The 19,253-nt window shown below is 43.3% G+C and overlaps 2 protein-coding genes across 2 annotated transcripts in view; both read left to right on the top strand.

Annotated features, from left to right (window-relative positions):
• The window catches only part of IL20RB (interleukin 20 receptor beta), a 14,224-nt gene extending 13,457 nt beyond the window's left edge, over positions 1-767 (top strand). Inside the window, 3 exon segments of the mRNA XM_010281493.1 lie at positions 1-9; positions 11-40; positions 642-767. The exon segment at positions 1-9 is cut by the window's left edge and continues 125 nt beyond it. Coding sequence (XP_010279795.1) covers positions 1-9; positions 11-40; positions 642-767 — 165 coding nt within the window.
• Positions 768-14,435: 13,668 nt separating this feature from the next.
• Positions 14,436-19,253, top strand: part of GSG1L (GSG1-like) — a 54,690-nt gene continuing 49,872 nt past the window's right edge. Inside the window, exon 1 of the mRNA XM_010281491.1 lies at positions 14,436-14,736. Coding sequence (XP_010279793.1) covers positions 14,436-14,736 — 301 coding nt within the window. The remainder of the gene's footprint in view (positions 14,737-19,253) is intronic.

Genomic DNA, 19,253 nt, shown 5'->3' with positions numbered 1-19,253 from the left:
TGTTTCCTGCTGCCCTGTTGCTGTCCTGCCAGAAACACTGGTAACTTTTTTTACTGTGCTTTATTGGTTTTAGGGTGCTGGGTATTGACAGGAGCATGGGGCAGGCAGAAAAAGCAGGTACATGCACAGGAAGCTTTGCTCATTCCAGTGTGATGAGCTGAGCTGCAGGGGTCAAGCAGCCCACAGGAGTTGTCTGCACGGCTGTCACTGCTTTGGGCCTAGAGCCCTGAACAGGGAAGGTGCTCCTGGTGCTCGTGGGGAAGCAGCTTAGGAGGTATGGACTGACACTGCCTGACTAGCTGCTCCCTGAGCAAACCAGCTGTGTCATTGGCAACACTGCTCCATGTCCACTGGTACTAGCACTGAGCTTCTCAACTCCTTGGTGAGGAGAAACCAGTCATCAAAAGCATCCTCTTTGCTCACTCACTCAGGAGGAGGATGTTCAAGTCAGTAGCTTAAATGTGCTGTTCAGTTCAAGTGAGAATGCAGGCAGCAGCTTTTGTGGCTGTGGGTTCCTGAGCACTGGAGACTGGGCAGTTGTGGCAGGAAGGATGAGCGGAACGATTTGTGGGGAAAAGTAGAAGTCAGACAGCCTAGGTCATCAGCCTGAGGGTGTTTGAGTGAGTGCATTTGTTTTACAGAAAGTATCAGAGCCCCCCACCCAGCTGATACTGCATGGCAGTGAAGAAGCTGAGCAATGTCATCTGATGGTGCGTGTGGTGCCCTCAGAAGAAGTTCTCCGACTGTGGATTCAAGAAACACTTTAGAGCACCCCAGAAAAAAACAGCCTGTGGAAACAGAAGGTCTAAGCAGAGCTGGCAGACTGTGCCCCAGCCACAATGCTCCCAGTGCCAATAAGTAACATTGTTTTCTTTGTGTCTAAAGGCTGCTGCAAACCACAGGTGGTGTGTGTGATGAGTGCGTGGCCTGCTTTGGTCCTCTTTGTAGCATCTTCATCCATCTACATAAAAAGCAAGTAAAGGTCACAGTTGAACAACTGCCACTTTCCATAGTTTCTCTTCATATCCATTCCCTTGACCAGACATGAGTTAGTTCACCTTCACTTTACCTAGGTCAGCCACATTGATGATCCCAAGGCATAGCCCACCCTTCAGCCTCCAGGATTTCACCAGAGCAATAAATGTAGAGCCCAGTCCTTTAGTTCCAAACCATTTCAGCCTCAGTATTTTTGGAAGTAATTAAGCAGCCAGTAAGAGCTTCTTACATGGCTAAACCAGCTGGAATGAGCAGGAAAAATACTGCTTTTAGGGCGACAGGCCCTGACCTGGTGTTACACTCATTGAAAAGGATGTTGAAAGTGACTGGACACAACGTAATGATTTGCTGCATGTGACAGCTAACAATGTACAGTGCCAACAAAACTTACAGACAGCGCCGTGAGGGATGCCTGGGTTTCACCTGTGCTTAAGGAGAGTGATGTGAGAAACAGCCAGACTTCGAAGGTGATTGGAGGGAGCACCGAGAACCTTTTGGGGAGCAGTTTTGCAAGAACCAGCAGCATTACTAATACTATATATGTATGAGATCACCTAGGCAGTGTGTCAAAAATACAAAAGCTGGGTATGCGTGAAGGAAAACTAGGACCTCTGGGAAAAAAGTGAATTGTTTAAATGAGAGGGGATTGGAGTGGAGAAAGATAAGTAAAGGACAGAGAAAGGTAGTCTTAAGAAATGGGAAAAGGAACAACAAGATGTGCACATCATGTGGTCGGGATTGTCCAAGGTGCCTGCTAGGCATCCCTGTTATTCAACACCACACCTGAAGCAGGACACTGACTATGTCACAAAAGGCAAACCTGCTCCTGTGGTGAGGAGGGCCAGGGTTAGGGCAACTGGAGCGCTTATTTTACCTAGTGGAGGAACATCAGAATACATAGATCAAGCATTACCATGTTAAGTGGCCATTCCAGGCTTGACAACATCATTATCTTCCAGCTATCTTGTGCTTTTAAGGCAGGAAATTGCAAAACAGGGAGAGAGATTCCTTCTAAATACAAATAAAATATAGTTGTTGCATATATTGCAATTATGGCTGTCACTTCGAAGAAAAGTAATTCATTACCTGTGAAGCAGAGACTTGTGTTAGCAGGGCATGAAAAGACTTTGAGCTGAAAAGCTTTTTAAAAAGCTATCAGGGGATCTAATGAAATGCAAGACAACTCTTTCTCAAAGAATGTAGCTTTTTAAACTTCATTCTTGCAATCTTGCATCAGGCCATCAGGCGGCAACAAAACACCGTGAAAAAAGTAGAAATGACTCAGGACTATTCATCTCTCTCTGTTCTCCTGTCACAGATTTAATTAGTGAGGAAACTAAATCACAGAGTCACAGAATCACTAAGGTTGGAAAGGACCTTCAAAATCATCAAGTCCAACCAATAATCCAGCGCCACCATGATCCCTAAACCATGTCCTGAAGCACCACATCCACACGTCCAAGCAGTTCACGCCCTGGTTAGCATCTCACTTTCGTGTTGTGGCCCACTTGCTTGTCTCCTAGCTCTGTCTGGACAATATTAGGATGTAGTGCTTTGGAGTTAAACTGTAAGATTGGTACTGTTGAATATGTAGCAAATTACAGGGTGAGAAAATCTGTGTGAGTCTGAGCATTGAAGGCTCGGGGTTGATTTTTAGGTTGTTGATAATTAACTGGGAAATGCCTAGCTGCAAACACCCGTATGATGCTGGGCCCAGACAAGGAGATGCAGGAGCAAAGAGGAGAGGGCGTGTTCATGGGCTGATATGACAAGCTGAGGGCCCCAGCAGGTCTTGTGCCCTCCCTGGAATCAAGCTGGGGTGGCAGTGGGAGGCAATCAGTGACTGGCTGATTCTCCAGCAGGCAGTGGAGTGCAATGATTTTGTTGAGGAGGACAGTCAGATGTTTGCTCTTTGGCAAACATCCCCTTAAATGGCTTCACCCAGTGCTTAAATTTTCAAGGCATGGCTCCCCCATTACAGAGGCCTTTGTAGTAAAACTGGTTTAGAGAGCTCCTGTGCCTCGCATTTGTCCGTATTTTATTCCCTATTGATTTGGATGAGTTCAGTGTCTTGGTTTCTAGTGTGCCCCACAGGGCTGTCCTCCTACAGGAAAATGTCTTGTTGCTTGTCCATTCCATAGCTATAGGTCAGAAAAGCCTTAGCAGTTCCTTCTATCTCTTCCCCCCGACATTGTTACATTATGGCAGTACCAGCAATTGTTTATGGATACAGAAAAAAGCAGGGAAAGGCCCTTGAATGTGAAGAGCTTTTAAAAATTATTTTAATGCGTATTTTCCAGCTGCATGTTAAGAATAGAGCATATGTTTCTTTCTCACTTGCAATAACAGATTTTATGCCCTTCCTCATTGCCAATAAAGCAGTTAAATGGTTGTACAAAACTGTGCGATGTTAAACCAAAGAAACACCTGAAAAAAACTCTTACAATAGAGAGATGGAAGGGAGTTGTTTAAATGCCGCTGCCATCTTAGCAAGACCGTATTCAGTTTGTAACAGGATATTCCAGTTTGTGTCTGTGGAGTCTTGAAGCCAAATTTGAGATGCTGATTGAAAGTCCCTGGAAAGCTTTGCACTTTAAAGTATGTGCTGCATTTTGTTAAGCCAGAAAATCATGTTGTAGAACAAGAGCAATTCCTTTGCCACCCATGTCCATAGTAGCACAGTGGCATTGGCATAGGCAGCTGCCATCAGTCACTCCCTTCAGTTCATTTCTGTGCATTGCAAGAGTTAGTTGTGCCTTAGCAGTCATGGCAACGGCTGCCTTTGATAACTGATTCTGCTCCCACGACCATGATACTACATTTCAAAGAAGGACCAGGCAAGTAACCACAGAGAAGAGCAATGTGTACTGATGAACTTTGCTCTGTTTCTTTCCATTGATGTGGCTCCATTTCCTTCAAAATATACTTCTTTTTTACTTTTCTCAAAAAATGTTGCATGAAAATTAAGCAAAAACCTGCATCACCTTTTTAGTGAGTTTTGTTTCTATGCTGCATGTAACCTGTGGGATGTGATTCCAAAAAAACAACTTTTTCCTGGAGACTTTGTAAGAACAGAAGAACAGAAGAAATGCTGATAAGACTGGTTTTCAAAGAAAAAATGATTCAGTCTATTAAATGCAGACCGGCATAAAGACTGTTGATTACATGAACATTTAAAAGAGTTACATGATATTAAGAAAGCAAGGAATTCAATTATCTGTTCCATGACACTAAGTGGCTGGAATATAGTCTAAATTTTCCTGTGAAGTATATTTCCTCAGAAGTATGTTACTGTTTGCAGTTTTTAAGGGCTGATACTAATATTTCCAGCATTTCACTGTCCAATCAAACTGACATCTTTAACTTGATAAATTATCATTTTAAATATTTTCTGCATTATTACAATATGTTTTGTCTCTCTAAAAGTTACATTTTTTCCTTATAAAATCAAAAAGTAAACAAGATCACTACTTTGACCACAAATCAATTCAGTTTCTTGTGAGGGCGGTACTGTGTCCTACAAAGATAATAAACATCTAAACCACTGCAGGTAAAGATGTTTAAAGAGTTTAGGTATAGGTGATTCTGTTGCTATTAAAGTACAAAACTGCAGAAACAAAATTACTCATTTGAGGTCTCTTGCGATCTTCTCAATAAATGGAACTATAAAAAATTTCAGAAATTACTAAATCAAGGTATAAAAGGAATGAAAAGATGGCAAGGTTAAGTGAAATTGCCCAAATAAATACTGCACATGGAGCCCTAATTTGGTTTCATTCAGCATATGTGCTATAATTTAGTTATTACTACAGGAATGGCTTCTTCTGAGGAGTTTAATGTCCGTGATTCGCTCGAGATCGAACTCAGACCTTTGTTGACAGACAAGAACATGCTTTTACGGTGCAGACCAGCAGGCAGTGATCCTACCCCAAAGACATCCTGTTCACCCCTACAGCCTTCAGTCCCAGAGAGAGGTTTGACAGGAGCTTGCACTTGCTTTACAGATCTTCAGCACTGGAATAAAATAGAGAAATGAGGAAACTGCCAGCCTGAACTTTCCCGATGCGGCTGTGTTTAATGGTGTTAATGGCTAACTTTGCCCACATCAGGATCTGCTGTACCACCCCCCGAGTCTGTCATTACTCACCCCGGGCCCAGGAGGAGAACAACGGCTCTGTGAGGTGAGGTGAGCTGGCTGCGGGCAGCAAGGTGGGGAGGGTTGCCGTCTCCCAACATGGTGCAGCTCCTCCAATCCCCACACAAGAAGGTCCAGGAGCAATCACAGAATCATAGAATCATTAAGGTTGGAAAGGACCTCTAAGATAAAATCCAACCGTCAACCCAACAGCCACCATGCCCATCAAACCATGTCCCAAAGTGCCATGTCTACAGGTTTTTTGAACACTTCTAGTGATGGTAACTCCACTACCTCCCTGAGCAGCCTGGTCCAATGCCTGACCACTCTTTCAGTAAAGAAATTTTTCCCAATATCCAATCTAAACCTCCCCTGTCGATGACTGAGGTCAGGCCCAGTCACTGGACAAGTCTGCAATGAGGAGGCTGATGGGTCAAGACTGGGGCACCAAACATTCCAGGCACAGAGCGAGCTACAGTGTGGCTCTGGCAATGACCAAGGGCCAGGGCTTGATCTCAAAGGCAGTTTCCGACAGAGGGTGGGTCCTGTTAAGGATTTTCACAGTCCTTTCACACAGCAGTTTGATCCTAGGTGTCACAGGTGCACCACATCAGAGCTGCCCTTGGAGACAGGCCCTCCCACCACTGACCCCAGGGGTTTTATCAATCTCCTTTACAAGCAAGCTGAAGGACCCGTGTCTTCATTTTCCTTTGGGACATTAAGAGCTTTTGAATTTTTTAAAATTTTTACACTCTCTTTTTTTTTTTAATCAGACATCTGAATCAATAGCATGAGGCCTATTTAAAGACACAGCAGATGCTTAAAGTAAATGCATTCCACCTGTCAAAAAAGACTTTAGGAAAAGAAATGTTGGTGTGGTGAAATAGCAAGGTAAGCGTTGATAGTAAAAGCACTAAGGCATCCTTCAAAAACCTGAAGTCATGTCCAAATGAGAAAAAAAGGAGGGATCACAATTTCTGTCTGATTAAATGTAAACACACAATAAATCGGGACAAAAAGAATTTGAGATACATCTTCCTACAAACATCTAAACTAATAATAGATCCTAGAAATGGGATGCTTGCCAGGGAGTTTTACAGGGCCAGCAGATGATGATCACGTATCAAAGGAGCTCTCAGAGAAGTTAGAGCAATGACAGAAAAACAAACTAAATTTGTAACAGCTTTGCTTACTGTGAAGGAGTTTATGAGGTTCCCATGCTGAATCTTTATGCCTGAAAGCATAGGATTACCCTTCACAAGCAGATGTACTTGGAATGTTTGTTCATTAGGAACAAAATGGATATATTACTCCAATACTAAGCCTGGAGTTCCTGTGTGTGGGTGTGAGATTTGAATACTTAGCTGTGGTGCACAGTTCTTCATATCATCGCGGGATAATCCAGGCTGGAAGAGACCTCAGGAGGTCTCTAGTCCAACCTCCTGCTCAGAGCAGGGTCAGCTCTCGTGTCAGACCAGGCTGCTTGGGGCTTACTCAGTCTGGACTTGGAAATCTGCTAAACCAGAAACTGTACAACCTCTCTCAGCAACCTGTTCACCTTCTTGGCTTTCCTCATGGTGAAAAAAATGTCTCCTTAAGTCTGGGCAGAAGCACTTTTGCATTATACTGGGAATAATACTGAACTTGTCAAGACCCCCAGTAGTTTTGAGTTAGGTTTGAAGTCAGCTTGCGGGGGCGTTCGATCCTCCAGACAGCCTTTCCAACCACAAATATTCTACAGTTCATGTTTGGCAGAACTATTGTGACTGAGCATTCTGTATCAAATTATGCAGTCCATTTTGTGTTATGGGTGTTATATTAATATATGCAGAACAATAGACTTCTGTGAAACCTGCATGGTTTGGGGACTACCAGTAGAACATATGGTGGAGAAAATGGCAATCTCTTCAAAGATGCAGACAACCTTAGAGGCCAAGTGGAGAGAGAGGTGAACTGTTCCCTACCTGAGGCCTTGTAGGAAACAGAATAAAACTTACTTTTCTCCATTCAAAACTCGGTCAAGGAGGGGGCTGGAGAGAGTAAATATTCATGGTCAGCTGTGAGTCTAGAAATACAACCCCACGTTCCCAAGCTGAGCAGGCAGTCCTTATGCTACCGCTGAACTTTTTCCCTCCTGCAACTTCATTCCCATTTAAGTTCCCAGAAGATTTATTAAATTTTTCTTTTTAACGATTGCTCTTTCATTTTGCCCCCCTGCTGAGGCCAGAGACTTCACATAGTCCCATGAAAGTGGTCTTTGATACAAACCAGCTGCAGCTCTATAGTTTTTCGTGTATCGTGGTCTTCATACTTACCACCCACTTTTTAGATGTATAATCCCTATCTGTTCACTGCTGTGCTTTCATTCTGTTAAGTAGTGTCCTGCTCATCCTCCAGGTTGCTCATATATCTCATCCTTCCTGCTGCTATCCAGACAGGCTGATGGCTAACATTTTCCCTCTCTTTGCCAAGTCTTGGCCTTGACTCCCTTTTCTGCCATCTGGTACAACTTCATTGTTAATGTTGACATTGTTCCCATCACTCTGCTGAGTTTGGTGCTACCTCAAATGTCCTGCAATTTAGAGGAAGTACCTCGCCATCACTGTGTGTCATTATGGGATAGTCTTATCCAGGCCTTCTCAGCTTCTCTTATTGTCCGTACAGTTTGACATTTTCTTAGTCAGTTCTGCATAATCATTCATTTTTCTTCCAATGCACTGTGAAATATTGTCCCCTGCTAGGCATAAGCTTTCTGTGCACCAGCCTGTCATCTGCCTGTTGACCTTTTCTCTTCCACTTGGAACAGTTATGCAATTATCTAGCTTTGCCATGAAGAGTTATCTTTTCCTCTGTTTTGCTTTTACTATCGATTTTTACTTTTGTTACTTTGTCTTCTACTGTCTTCCCAGGGGGAAAGACTTCTGCTCAAATTGAGATTTGGCACCAAAATGTTTAAAATCTGCTTTCTGTATGTATAAATTTGCTGTGTTCTGTAGCTTCTGTCTCAATGTAGACTGAATGCAGTGTTTTGTAAAATTCAAGTTCAGTTTCTAGAGCCAACCTGACTGTCCTGCCTTCCTTTGGTTGCCAAACTTTGCACTCACTTTCAGGATCACTGCCCTGCTTCCATTTGTGTTTGAGCCAGCAACACTCCTTGGGATCATGAGCACAGCCTAGGGGCTCTTGATTCGTTGGCTTGGAATACGCCTTCAGTGATAGAATGTATGCTCATTCTCTGCAAGTCATTCTGGCACCATCAGCAAGTCATCCCTGTACATAAGTAGCCTCTCCTGCTCTGCTCTGGTAAAGTCTACTTTCCCAAATCCATTTTGTACAGGATACAATTTCTGCAGAGCATATACAGAAGCCTGAACCCCAGGATACAGACCTTGCTCAAACAAATCTGTCTGGCCACTGCTTTTTGAACTAAAATCTCTGCCAAATCATACCTCTTACAATGCCTGGGCATGTGGATGAATCCTAATTATGGCAATAAAATACATGGACATACAAATTAGCAACATTATTCTTCACATAAATGACACCAAATGTACATAGTTTACTTCTTTGCCAGGTGGAAACTGAAAACTACAGTCATTTAAAGGTTCTAGCTTCTGTCCCTAAAAATATATTGATAACAGAAGGGAAAAATGACTGACTTGACTTAAAAAAAAAAAAAAAAAGGAAGGGCAATGTGATACCTGAGAGGAGTTAAAAAGCTGTTTCAGAGTTTGAGTCTGTTCTGAAGAAGAAGTCAAATTTTTATTAAATCCATCTCAGATTTGGTTGCTTTGCCACAAGGACTAGGATGCAATGTTTCTGAGATCTATATGATTTCAAAAGGTTTTGATGAACTACTGTAATGTCAGTGAAACTCTAGCAATGTTTCAAAAAATGAAAGTGGTGTAAATGAATTCTTCTGTAGTTAGTGGATTAGGCACTTCCAAAGGCACAGTGGGATATAAACATACATAATTTTATCTGAATGTGGAAATCAGATGTCTGTGTTATAAAAGAGCATGTTTGTGCAATGGGTCCTTTGGTGTTTCTCAGCATTGCTATGTTTATTGTGGCTACCTTTGTCTTGGGGCTACTATTTTGCCAGGCCAAATATTGAATATTGGAAGGCTTACAAGCTGCCAGTAAGGCTTTGATGTGCAAGAATGCTTCTTTAATTGTAGCAGTAAAGAACGTGAATTCTGCTTCTAGAGTTCTTCTTAAGTGAGCCTGTAACTTCTTGTAATAACTTAAACATATCTGAGCAAAGTTAGCCTTAACAAAAGTTATGAATATTAATGAAACTTTCATCTTAATCCAACCCAACAGTATGCATCTTGATTGCGAGGAAATAATTCTTGTAACTCCAAGGCAGAAAAATTTCTAGTTCAGGGTCAAATGTAGGATACCGTTACATTTTATTCACTCCCAGAATAAGTGGACACATGTAAATGGCCCATTGGGAATGGTCCCGGAAATATCTTACTTGCTCAGCCATGACCTTTTGGACTGCCTTTTCAGGCAACTTAGCCAGTCAGCTCTCCTAGACACAATTTACAACATGACTCAGGCCTGTCAGTTCTTTTCATCTCCTTTCCTCTCCAACAGCTGCTGGAAGAATTAAATGCAGATACCAGATAATTACAAACTTGTTAGCATCCCAGTCCTATTACAAATATATGGGCCACCCAGTTTTTACACAAAGAGGGGTGCTGAGTGATTAATCTAATTCTGTTTGGGACAGACTCCAAAACAGAGAGCTGCAGAGACCCCATTTGTTACCAGAAGAAGGAGTGCCTATAGCCTTAGAGTGGCACAGTCCTGGCGTCCAAGGAAAGATGAGCAACACTGACAACTGATTAAAATATCCAAACCTGCTACTCTGAAGAGAGCAGTGAGGAATGGCTTGTCTACTGACCAGTGGCACTGGGCCAAGGAATTATTATGGGAAAAACATACAGGAGAATCAACAGTTTGCTTTACTGCTTTTCCTTCTGTCAAGACTGCTACAGGTCTTTGCTATAGTACTGTCAGAAACTGGTTTTTGCCTGGTCAGTTTAGAAACAGGAAGAATTTCCTGAGCAATTTTCTTGTGTTTTACTCAATGCCCACAAGCAAAGGGCGTGAAAGACACACTTCAAGTCAAAAGTTAAACTGAAGACCAAGATTTCATATGGTATCAATATTCAGCCCACCTTCAAATATACCCTACGGGGACTGTCCATTTGCTGAAGGCTTAATGTGTGTAAAAATCTATAATGTCTCTCAGCAGCATCTCTTAGATGAACAGGGTTGTACAGCTCAGTCTGTGGGCTTGGAGTGCTAAGCGTCGCTGCTGAACACAGACTACTTTGGGTCAGAGTTCTGAGAAAAAAAAATTAAGAGGTGAAAACAGCAAAAGGTAGCCTAGATATAGAAGGAAAGAAGACAAATGACACATAGTTGACTAACATACATGGTTGACTAACATATGGGGAAGCATGTAGAGCATTTCCATCCTAACCCTCTTCTCCAAATACAAAGGTCAATCCTGTTGAGTGACTGAGATAAGGAAAAAGTTGCCATTTTGCTGGACAAAGTGGGGACAGGGGAATTACATACAGTTCATATTTGCCAGCATAAGAGAACAAGAAGAAGATGAGCTATGCAGATCTCTCTCAAAGGAAGAAAATTCTGACTAGAAAAGGAGATTTTGAACTCTCCATTTGCAAGATGAATTAATTGAACAAGTGGATTCTGTGGCTCTGCAGTGCAGAGGGAAAGCAAACATGAGCTACCTGCAGGGGTCCAACCTGAGGTGGAAGGAGGGACTGGGAAGCCCACTCCAGTGACAGCTGAAAAAGACAATACAAACACATGAGGAAGCCCAGGAGGACAAATCTGTAAGAAATGATAACTTAAAGAAAAGCTATAGGATTTTTAAAATGTTGCTTTAAAAACAGCATATAATCCCATGCAGTTGACACTCTGGTATCAAATAAACAACCAGACTAAGCCCACCATTCCCCCCATCATTACCAGAGGACCCAAAAGTAGGGCTGCTTCTTATTCTAGTGAATGTTGCTTCTGTTTCCCACTAGTTAAAAACACAGCCTGGTTGAAAGGATTCCTTTGTAAATGCTATTATTATTTTAAATCCTCTGGGTCAAATTCTTTTTGTACTCAAGTAAATATTGAGTAATAACAATTTACACTGATACTAGAAGAAATAGTAAAGGAAAAGGTGTTTAGCTATAACTCATGAAGGTAGTTTTTCTCACAACTTTAGAGAAAAACTATTGCTGCAAAAAAGGATTTTAAAGGTTCAGGTAGCCATAATATGAAAACTACTGCTCTGTAACATTCAAACCCTTCTGCTTTACTATTAAAGATGATACCACATAAATACAACTTAATCCAGGCATCTGAACTGCCTTCTGCAACATATGTATGATCTTTCCATTTTTATATACAACAAATCTGATAAACAGAGATTATATGAAGAGAAGTCATTGGAGCATTACAGCATGAGTATAGCACAGACTAGTTTTCTTCTTTTCAAGTAATCCCAACATATACAGCCAGAGCAGCCTAATAATTAGGAAAAAAACATGTTTTTCTGTTAGGAAAAAGAAAACAGTTCATGTTAAAAAAATTCCCTGACTTTGAGCATACTTTCCTTTGTGCTGAGTATTTTTAAATGCTTAAGATTCCAAAAGCTCTGTATCACGAAACCAAATTTCTGCTTTATTTTGCCTTTTTTTATATATACTACCATTATCTCTGTTCTCACCAGCCCACAAAAACAAGAATAAAGAAGGAGGAACAGAAATATTTGTTAAGATTAGTAGTAAAAACAAAACCTCAAAAGTATTTAGGACAAAATTATCACAGATAACCAAACTCTTGGATGCCCATCCCTCAGGGAGGTGGGTACCAGGAGAAATAGAGTGTGCAGAAGTTGGTGCTGGGTCCAGAAAAACAAAAGCCACAGAGCAGTGTTAGAGAAGATTTGTGAGAAAAGACCTGTAAAGACCTGTATTCACACTTTTCCAAAGTGTGATGATTCAGATACTGACAGCCACTTGAAAGATAATCCTGAAGAAGGGCGCTAGCTTTCTTGTGAAGGCATTCTGTCACAGTTTAAATTGCATTGTTTATTCCTCTAAGCAGGCAGATAAGCCTGAGAAAGACAGGAATGTACAAACGCATTTCTAAGTGGAATGTCCTGCAACATAAAAACTATTGAATAATCCTGCTGTCCTCTAAATAGCTATCATCTGTATTTCTTGCATGCAATTAAAACCAACCAAATAATGCTGATTATTTGGCTGCAAGATGAAAAGACTGGAACAGGTGTGGTGCAATTCCAGGAGGACAAGGAAAACTGTGCACAGAGGCACTCCGTTAGCACAGGCCACCGGAAAAGTCTGTCACTGAGGAGGTAGTAGTTATCATGCACAGCCAGGAGTGGGCAAAATGAAGGCCACTTAGGTAGGGAAGTATCAGCAGTACAAAGTTCTTTCACTAACCTTGCAAAGTTGCCATCACCATTGTTCTCACAGAGCAGCATTTTCTAGTAACTTGCTAGTTTATTTATAAAACAAAAATGGCTAAAGCCAAGTGATTCTGTATAAATAGTGAAAATCTCACCAACAGTTGGAACCAGACATGCAAGACAAGCACCAACAAGAGGCATAATACAGAGTCTGATGGCTACCTGTCGGGGAGGCAGGAACGGGTACCTGAAGTCTTGTGTGGTGGCTTGCTAAGGAGAAACTGCCTGGTGTTTCCTGGTTTTATTCAAGGAGCTGGAGAAACTACCACCACATTTCATGTCTGCGGGCAGTAAGGCACAGGATGAGCTTTGCATGTTGAGTCAATGTGCTGACTTATCAGAGTACAGCGTGTGAGATGAGAGCATTGTCCCATCTATAAGTATGAGCCCATGTGGCTGCATGGTTATTTCCAGGCCTTGCTGGAAACCCATTGCTGAGCTCCTCTGAGAGGCCACATCATGCCCACTGCCCTTGCAGGGCGTCCAAACAAGGCTGGAAGGAAATCTCACTCAGTCCAAAGCCCAGGAGGTATGCGCAACTTCTTCATCACAGAAAATTGCGTTCATCTGCTATGGACACAGGACTGTTGTGTGACAAATGTGTCCAACCTCAGTGCTTAGATACAAGGTGCCCTGGTTCCCTCACAGCACTCGGGATTCACCAGATAGATAGCTCTGAGCAATGTGGAAAGAGGCCATAAACTTTACGAGTCAACCAACCAAGAAGACAGGACAATACGCTTCTCTGGAAACGGGATATTATGCAGTGCTCTCTGCTCTCACAGTATTCCCACCTGGCGAGTAAAGGCCAGGGTTTGCTTTAATTAGTTCTCTCTGTCTGCACAAACCAGGACCTACAAAATGGCCTACAGACCCACTTCAAACAGAACATCTGCGTGGGTTGTCTGGAAATGAAAGCCTGAGAAAGGGGCTCCCCTTGGTATTGTGAAAGGTGTGGAATTTACTCATTACACACTTGCAAATCCAAATTCCTCTGGGGCTTTGCTGACTGCCAGAGCAAGCCCCTGAAGATAGAGAATTACACCGGTATGCTGACAGAAGAATCAAACCTTCAATTTACTACTCACTAGCTCAGAGCAGAAAAGCTATAAGTACCACTTCATCCCTCCTCCTCCTGGACAAATCTCAGCTATATAAAAAATGTATTTCGCAGCTCCAAACAACGGTTCTTTTTGGGACTAAGATGTGACGCCTCCCCCCAGTCCAACTCAGCCGTCAGCGTGCTGCAGTGGTCCCCGAGGTCTGCCGAGGACGGTGGGAGCAGGCAGCAGCTGTCCCTGCTGCCTGCCTCCTGCTGAGTTTCTCCTGCCTCATCCTACGGGAGCAGAGGACAGCGAGTCCCGCAGCCTGCAGGAATCTCCCAGCGGAAGAGGCTGCGGAGCCCCTTGGGATCATGTGTGGCACCCGAGCAGATGTTCACTTGCTCTTGGTGCTCTCTGTGAGACAGACCCTCTCTGATCCCGTCAGCGCGCTGAAGCACACCGGCTACAAGAGGACGGCCGCACTCCCGCGCCTGCAGCTGCTCCTTTAACGTACAAAGGCAGGATTTCAAGTGAAGAGAAGAATGGGAGTCTGGCTGCAGCGTTTCCTTCACTGCTACAACAACAGATTGGAAGAAGCTGAGAGTTTTGATGCCTGGAAAACTGGATTCTGAATCGTGAGAGGCTTTGACACCCCCCCGCCCCCCAAATAAAACAAAACCCTTTGACTTCTTCTCTCAGCAGGAGGGGGAGGGAGGGAGGATTTACCATGAAGACAAATCGAAGATGCAGAGCCCTGCTAGCAGTGAGCCTGAATCTGATGGCTCTCCTGTTCTCTACAACAGCTTTTATCACGACCCACTGGTGTGAGGGCACACAGAGGGTCCCCAAGCCGAGCTGTGGGAAAGAGAAGAAGACAAACTGCCTCAACTACAGTGGGAATGAGACTGCAAATGAGACAAATCAGAATGTGGTTCATTACAGCTGGGAGACAGGAGATGACCGCTTCCTTTTCAGGTATTTCCACACTGGGATCTGGTACTCCTGTGAGGAAAATATCAATGCTGCTGGTAAGTATAAAACAACTTCCTTCCAGCTTGTGTTGCTTTGTGCTCAGCTCAGTGTGATAAACACAGAGGCAAGCTATTCTGTGCTGTATCTTAAAGCAGCTTCGCCCTGCAGAGAGAGGCAGGATTTTAACTGTTCTTTGTTGAAAAACAACCTGTTTCGAGCGAGAGCAAGGTTATTTGCTTGTTTACCTGCTGGCTGATGCAGGGTCTGTGCTCTAAAGCCAGCTGAACCTCTGATAAGCAGTATGTGCTACCCTCACGGGCACCGCAGCCAGGGACTGGTCAGTGCTTCCCTTCTGGGCGCTGCTCCATGGAGCACACAGAAGACGGCGGTTGGTAGTTGCTAAGGAGGTTCTGACATCTAACCAGAATTGCCCCCGAAATAACCCCTAGGACAGTGGTCTGATTGACAGGGAAAGCACAAAGGTCACAGGTTTTATTAGACTGTAGCCTAGACTTCCTCTTTTCTGGCATCCCTTTAAGCAAATAAGCACTCACAAAGCCTTCCTGATGGCTGGATTGTGTGTTTACTGAAGTAGAGAAATGGCAATTAAAGGGCACAACTGGGCACAAGAAAGCTCACTTCTGTTCCCTGCTCAGCCATTTACTTGCCGAGAACCACTCGAGAAGACATCTCTCCAGCTTATCAGTGCGTTCATTTCTTCTGCTGTACCCTGGCACTCAGCAAGAAATAAAACACTGGAGGGTGGATGGAAGGTAGCAGCCATGGGACTGATTTAAGTCTCAACAGATGCAAACTGACAGTCCCTACTCCCAGAGCTGTCTGGTAGAGCTAACATCCAAACTCTGCTTTTGAAAGAGCTTTTTCCCAGATTATGTGACTGGAAAATAAAGTTTACAAATGTGACACAGTATGAGGTGATGATGGCTTGTGGATACTGTTTCCTCCTTGCTGGGCTCTTTCCATTCTATCCTGCCGTTGCTCAAGGAGTAGACTGCAGAGCTGGTCCTTCACCACTGTTGGGAGTGTAGACTGAGGACACAACCTCCCTGAAAAAGGGAAGTTTATGAGATCCTGGTAAAACTGCTCTGTAAGGACATGCTATAAAGTGGGACAAACTTGGGGAGTGGCTCACAGTCCATTTCATCCCAAGGTGCTGTGTATACGCACTGGTGGTTTTGAGGATAGTGCTTCAAGAATTAGTTGGTCATTAAAACTCAATTTAATGTTTTTAAATCAAAAAACATAAGAACTTAAAAACTTAAAAAACTCAAGAACTCCAACCTTGGGACTGTCAATAAACAGCTCCATGCTGAAATGAGTGCAGCAGAGTAACCTTCCTGATGTTAGAAAAAAAGTATAGGAAAAAGACTATTTGTCTTAGTAGTCTGGAAATAAAGTCAGGCCACAGCAGCCTTAGTGAGCAGCTTAAGACTCTACAACTTTTTGAGCGCTTTAGCTGGGATCGGGATGATCAAGCATGCTCAGATTTCTGGCAGATACTGAAAGCTTTCCAAGCCAAGATTTATGTGTGAGATAACTTGTAACTCTGTGACTCTAGCCCACTCAGAAAACTGAGTTATCTGTGGGAGAAGAGAGATACAGTGATCTATTCTGTACTGGGTAAACAAAGCTGTGTTGTAGTGGGCGATTTCAGGAGGTAGCTGGAAGCCAGTTTTAGAAAGTTATGGTGAAAACGGGAGAGAGAGGGTTGTTTCTCCCTCCCCACACCACCGCAGCAGCCAGATGTGTGTTTCTCTTATTTGAAACACTACCTTGGTGAAAAGTACTCCTCAGTTAGCAGACCAGGAGAGGCCAGCCTTTAGAAAGAATCCAGCCAGGTACAGGGATATACTGGCTTAGACAGACAGCTGCCTTGTGCAGGATTTACTATGGTTTTCTGGTAAGGAGAGGAACTGTGTACTGGACACGGATCTAAATTTGTCCCTGAGAGTGTCAACATAAAACAACCATGAAAGGTCTGCATTCAGACTTAATGGCTTTGTAACACCAGACTCTCAGTATATTGTCATGGCCTGTTGCAGCCTGACTGGTGATCATTTTATCTGAGCTCCAGGGCAGTGAGGCACCAGCCAGCCCCAGTCCAACAGTGCTGTGACCATGCTTATGCACACACCCACAACACAATATATCTGTGAGTAATCTATCCCATAGGCTCATCACACTGTCCACAGCACACTCACTGACTATAGCCCTGTAGGTATTGCAAGTCATACAGTCACCATGTTGTTAACAAACACCCTAGGATGCCAGGAGAACATCCAGAAAACACCACTAAGCACAGAGACAGTAGTGTATTAAATTAGTCAAAATCCCTAGCTTGAATGCACTCCATACTTTCAATAATACCGTTCTTAAAGCTTTACCAATAGCATATTGAAAATGACTACGACGACAGCCTTCCTTCAGGCAAAGTCCTTTCAGTAGCCACTCCATAGCCTCACACTTCTGTCAGCAGAACATATGGCCACAGCCTGTGGTCAGCACCATTCCTACAGCTCCTGACCTCCCCCTGGTTCCTGGCTGCCGATGTCTGAAGCTAAGCAACATGAATCAGACCAGGAACACATGAATGCCAGTAACACTCTCTGTGGTTGTGATGCTGTCAAAACTTTCCAGAGGCTCCTAACATTCACAGCTGTGAGCTACATTCTTCATCTAGCCACCAGGCTTTTAATTTATCTCTCCCTACAGTCATGGCACTGTCAAAACTTCCTGCTCTCTGCACTGGTGCAGCTGAAACACAGCAGATTTTGGAGAGCAGACACAGCAGGACGAGTTCCCAGAAGATTGATGCTGCAAGGATGGACAGGATTGCAGGTCTTCCAGTTGGCTGGAGGGCCTAGGACTCAGTCATACCTTAAAACGACACTTAGGCTGCAATCAAAAACAATTTTTGAGTGTCTTCTCACTGCTTATCTGAAATGTCCATTTAGATTCCAGAGGTAGAGCTGCAAAAAGCATGCCACGCACTCTCTGTGCAGAGACTAATGAAGCAGGCCTTCATCTTGTTGCAGGTTTCTAGTTCTCACTGACATCTGTAACGGAGATTGAATGCTGTGATTATTTCTGAAATAATTTGCAAATCTAGAGTTTATTTTTATCCAGCACGTCTAGGACAGCTAAAGAATACAAAAAGTATTTAGCACCTGAGAAATATAGTTGTGAATCCCCTCTGGGAAGAGAAGGACATGAGCATGTATGTATTTCATTGGTGGGTCAGCCCAGTAATTATTTAGTAAAATTTCTGAATCAAAAGTATGCTGAATCCCAGTCTACTAAAAAGAGGATGAAGACTGTCGCTTTCAGCAGGGGTTCAATGCTTTGGATCCCACATGGGTGGAGGTACCTTCTATAACAGCAATGCGCCTAACCTCCGGAAGCTGAAGCACACCCTATGGGCTCTGCAGGTCGTGCTGGTCACAAGTCCTGTTCTGCACTCACACGCTGCACTGGGCAGTTGGTGCCTCCTCCTGGGCTGTGAGTTCCTCGGCTGTGGCCAGGCGTCTCAGAGCCGAGCTCTCTATCTTTTCATTGCTTTATGAGTAGGACTTTGAGTGCATATCTTATTTCACACCTGCAGTTGAGGTCTGTGCTTGTGTCAGTACTGGACACCTCACAAGATACCAGACAAGTGATGTGCTAATAGCAGCAGTGGTGAACTAGCCGGTAGGTTCCGTGACTCAAGAACATACATGCCATGAAAAAATTAACATGTGAAGTAGGTAAGGTGGCATACCTTATCCTAACAGGTAGAGGAGTTTGAGAGCTGGGAAGCAATAATGAGTTAGCCCGTTTTGCCCATTAGTGTGTTTGCTTTGATTTTAATAGAAAAACCCATGAACTCAGATCTTGTTTTAGTTGCTAATGAACAATCTCAGTAATAACATCCACATTCAGAGGGAAAAGCAGCTGCCTAGGTGCCTTTTAAGAGTACTGTCGCATTAAATAAACAACGAGCCTTTCGGTGTTGCTTACCACGCTCTGTAGAAGTCAGGGAGATCAGGAATGGGTCTGCATAGGCTTAGAATTGTATTTTGACAGCAAGGGGTCTGTAGCTGTTTGTATACTCTGTACCACATATTCCTTAGCACTCTTTAAGGAGTAAATGGTAGAGTGGAACTTACATGGTATGTAAAGACGCATCAAAACAGGCCATAAATAGGGACATTAAATGCACATTTGATAAGGAGCCAGAGAATGAGAAAGGTGTATCCTGCAGAAACGAATAAATCTGTAACATATAAAGACATGAACTTGCCATACGCTTACACAGATCCAGAGCGGTACTGCATCACCCTTCTCCCCCACCACCGTGTGATAATAAGCATTTGTGATTCACAAATAATGTGATAATTCATTTGTGATGTAGGCTGCTGTCCAGAGAGAAGGACCAGGGAGAAGCACCTTCTGAGTATATAATTAGAAGCAAGAGGAATTGGGAATTCTTGCTGGATTATGAGAAATACAATATAATTGGCATGACTAAAACCTGGTGGGTTTATTCACATGACTGGAATGTAAAAATTGCTAG

Source organism: Phaethon lepturus, unplaced genomic scaffold (genome assembly GCF_000687285.1).
Source record: "Phaethon lepturus isolate BGI_N335 unplaced genomic scaffold, ASM68728v1 scaffold11992, whole genome shotgun sequence".
Lineage (NCBI taxonomy): Eukaryota > Metazoa > Chordata > Aves > Phaethontiformes > Phaethontidae > Phaethon > Phaethon lepturus.
The sequence above is the reverse complement of the archived record's forward strand: the minus strand, read 5'-3'. Positions and strand labels throughout refer to the sequence as shown.